This window comes from Brassica oleracea, unplaced genomic scaffold (assembly GCF_000695525.1).
Source record: "Brassica oleracea var. oleracea cultivar TO1000 unplaced genomic scaffold, BOL UnpScaffold00963, whole genome shotgun sequence".
Taxonomy (NCBI): Eukaryota; Viridiplantae; Streptophyta; class Magnoliopsida; order Brassicales; family Brassicaceae; genus Brassica; species Brassica oleracea.
In genome coordinates, this window is record NW_013617555.1 from 6,062 (window position 1) to 9,947 (window position 3,886).

The window sequence follows — 3,886 nt, forward strand, 5'->3', positions numbered from 1 at the left end:
GTCAAGCTACCTTCTTCTTCCTCTTCCTCTCCTTCTGCCGATCGCGCCAATCACGGATCTCCCGCTACCTTAAATGAAGCCATTTTACTTTGGTTTCTTAACATTCTTCTTCTATTTGTAAAAGAGAGAGAGAGAGACAACTGGTGTTTTCTTCATTACCAAAAGCTAATTGTAATCTCCATGGCAGTGGAATCTCCAGCTGTTTCTTTCATTTGTTAATCAATAATGTTTCTCCCTGCAACTTTCTTACGTCTTTGTTCTCTATTTGGTATTTCTGTGCATAGGAGTAACTTAAATTGGTATTTTGCTCAGATTATGCAAAAAAATATATTCCGATCTTGCTAAGATTGAGCATGTTTGTGTCAAGAAACTCGCTGAGCGACAATGTGTCTGTTGTTAGATATTTTGACAGCTTTGCAGGTTTCAGAAGAAGATTCCTTTTACAACAATATCTCACCATGTCTACAGTTTCAGACAGTTTCATTTCTCTCGGGTAAGTTAGAGTTACAAGCACTGTTGTAATATATCGAACACGTGAGCTTGACCACTTGCTCCTTGCTGCAAACACAATGATGATATTACACGGATAATGATCCGCAAAATCGTCGGAACTTCTTTTTCTTGCATGTTCATGCTTCACGACAGTCAACAACTTCTCTGCAGTTACCAATCGGTTCTAATAGAGTATCCAAACAGTTAAAAGCCATGATCAGGCTGTTCAAAACGATTGAACTGTTACCTTTGGACACTTAAAAGTGTCCACAGGTATTAGGGGAACAGAGGAGAAAGAATGAACGAACTGTTGTTACCTTTGGACACTTAAAGTAGTAGGTAGGGTACTTATTTAACCGTTGAGAGCATGTGCATTGCAAGCAACCTTATTTGTTGCTTAAGTGGGGCATAATTAATTTTTAATTATTAAAATTAAGAGAAGCAATTTTGTTAAGCAACACTTAGTTTTATGGGTTTATTGGTGGTTGCTTAATTAAGGATTTTAGAGAAGAAGATGCCATGAGATGAATTTTTTTAGATTTTTATAAGTGTGCTTGTGATGAGAATTGATGATCAAACGATGATTTTGATGATCAAACGATGATTTTGATGATCAAACGATGATCTTGATAACGTAAGAAGGAGAATATGTGTGATAAGAAGAGACAATGACTGAAATGAGATATGAAATTTTTTCAGACTCATCATTGTCATTACTTAAACATGAAACAGAGAACAGAACAACAAACAAGTTATCATTCTCATTACTTAAACATGGAACAGAGCACAGAACAACAAACAAGACATCATTCTCCGAAACTAAACATGAAACAAACAACAATGAAGAACATGAAACAGATAACAAACAACTCAAGAAACCTTAAAAATACACTTAAACAGATGAGCTTCTTCTTTTGATAGATGGAACTGAAGAAGGATTCGGTTTAATAGAGAAGAAAAAGAGAAACGCATTCATCACACACACACAACCAAATGGACTTGACATTTAGCTAACTCATTAACCACACTTACACATTCGTTTCTATCTATCTCATTAATCACACTTACACAATGGTTTCTATCTAACTCATTTATCACACTAACACTTTTCTATCTAACTCATTTATCACATTTAACCACAACAAGATTCACAATAAATGCATTTCAGATGAGATTCACAATCAATTCGAAACCAACCACAATCCTATGAACATCATAAAGATCAAAGATATATGACAAACCTGTTTGGCAAACCTATATTAATCTACAGAAGCAACAGCATCAGAAGAATTAGTAAAACAAACCTCTATTGCAATTGTATCGATGAAGCTTCCTCATGTCTCTCTCCACAGAGCAAATCAAAACTGGATATCACAGGGAACAATAGCCTTCAAGACCGTCTCGAGACCAGGACTGTTATCAGAGAACCTTCCGACATGCGTGATAAGCTCATGAACTTGTTCCTCTTTAGCTCTAAGCCGAGCTTCGTAGGAGAGGTTCTGAGCTTTGCAGCCACCACAGTAGGAAGCATACTCACACAGAGTTTCTACTAAGTCACGGTGTGGAGTTAAAGTCTTGATCTTTGTCACCTAAACAACATATTAATAAGCAATTACGAACATAAAGATTGTAACTTTATTGTCAAAAAAAAAAGCTTTTTTCAAAAAAAAAGGAGAGATTTTTAATGGAACCTCGGCGTAGCTGCCTTTGCGGCGAGTGCTGCGGCCGAGGAAACGCTCGCCGGGAAGAGCACAGCCGCACATGACGACGAAGCCTGTGCCGTGAACTTTGCAGATTACTTTGCCTTTGAACCCCAAACTCTCGCAGACGTGCTCCATCGTTTGTCCTCGTTTCGGGTAATACGGCGTCGTTTTCTTTTCGGAGGCGTCGTCGCTGTTGTTCTCTTCCAGTGGGTTTTTGTTACCGCCATGGGAGAGTTCACGAAGAGTGACGAAGCCACCTCTCCTCTCTCTCCACTCACTTGCCCACACGTGTCCGTAAGCACCGTGCCTTATGGGCCTTAATTAAGCCACGACGCTTCTATTATCAAGTCTTTTTGATTTTCTTTTTAATGAAAATTAGGCTAAGCAACGCCTTAAGCGTCCGCAGTGCACATGCTCTGAAAATCTAATTTTTAGACATTATGTTTCTATATTTTCTAAGTTCATTGTCTCGTGCAGTAGTGGCACACCACATCCATTATTTTAATAGAAGTTTTCAACCTCTAATACATAAGATTTAAGATCTTTAATCTCTTAAATGTTTGAAAACGTTATGATCTTCAAAACAAAAGTCTCTGAACAGACTTTCATCTTTCCTTTCATCCACAAAAGGTTAGTTTTCAATCTTCCCTGCCTTGCATTTCTCTGTTTCTCATTGGTTCTCACTAAAACATGACCGTTTGTTTCGAAAACCATCCAGCAAAACAGACCATCATGATCTTTGCGGAGTCAAGTCACCAGCGAGGATATCGTTCGCAGGAGATATAGGCCAATCAGATAAAGCACTCACGATTGAACAACAACAACCATCATCAGGCCTGGTTAGAAGAGACACAACGCTTTTAGATTCAGAGTTCGAATTCCACACTTCAAGAAGCTCCGATTCCTCACCAGCTGATGAGATCTTCGCTGAGGGGATGATCCTTCCTTTCCAAGTAACTACTGCATCATCCATGCTAAAACGTCGTCACAATTACGAGCTCCCTCCTATCATCTCCACTCCTTCCTCCTCTATTCCTCCTCCACCTCGCCACTGCCTTCACCCCAACAGTCGAGAAAATACTGCCAGAAGGAAACTCCCCGAATCGGAAACGGTCGTGGGAGGGGCGCACATTCACACTAGGAGGCAGAAACATCATCAAAGTTGTTTTGGAGCTGTAGAAGATGGATTACATCCCTCCACAAGGCCCATCGAATAACAGGCCCTAATCCAGCAAGTCGGATCGATTTGGTTGGTTCGGCGGCTAAACCTATCAGCTTGACCTTAGAGTACTTTTAGCCAGTCGAGTAAGTCGACCAAAAGTGCCCGGCTTGGAGGGAGCCTTGTCCAGGCCCGTATACTCGGCCTCTCGCATCAAGGCCCAAAGAGGCACGAAATTAGGGCATCAGGGGCAGGAGTCCTATAAAAAGGGAAAAGGAAGCAACAAGAGATGGACTTTTGGACCATTGAACAGACAGAGCGGCTAGATCTAGGGTTTTAGGCTATCTCCTTGATATGTTTACTCTTTGATCTTGTTGCTCTTTCACTTTCCTGTCACTCTTCTGTTTACTCTTTGATCTTGTTACTCTTTCACTTTCCTCTCACTCTTGTAACCCTCCAGTTTAAACCTAATAAAACGTCTTTAGTCTCTCCCATCTCTGACTTCTTTAGTCGACTGAATCCCGTTCAAACA

General features: G+C 40.2%; 1 protein-coding gene and 1 pseudogene across 1 annotated transcript; one reads left to right on the forward strand and one right to left on the reverse strand.

The window, feature by feature from the left end:
* Positions 1-1,639: 1,639 nt before the first annotated feature.
* On the reverse strand, positions 1,640-2,524 carry LOC106320579 (uncharacterized RNA methyltransferase CT0009-like). The gene is made up of 2 exons (XM_013758961.1): positions 2,184-2,524; positions 1,640-2,081 (listed from the first exon to the last, which is right to left on the reverse strand). Exons 1-2 carry the CDS (start codon positions 2,328-2,330, stop codon positions 1,851-1,853), a joined length of 378 nt encoding a protein of 125 aa, XP_013614415.1. The 5' UTR covers positions 2,331-2,524; the 3' UTR covers positions 1,640-1,850.
* A 227-nt stretch (positions 2,525-2,751) lies between these two features.
* LOC106320577 overlaps positions 2,752-3,886 on the forward strand; it is a 12,626-nt pseudogene continuing 11,491 nt past the window's right edge.

Excerpts from the sequence above, each read along its gene's own strand:
- LOC106320579 (XM_013758961.1), bottom strand. The coding sequence starts at position 2,330 with ATGGAGCACGTCTGCGAGAGTTTGGGGTTCAAAGGCAAAGTAATCTGC. Across the intron at positions 2,082-2,183 it reads GCAAAGGCAGCTACGCCGAG|GTGACAAAGATCAAGACTTT; the intron begins GTTCCATTAAAA and ends TATGTTGTTTAG.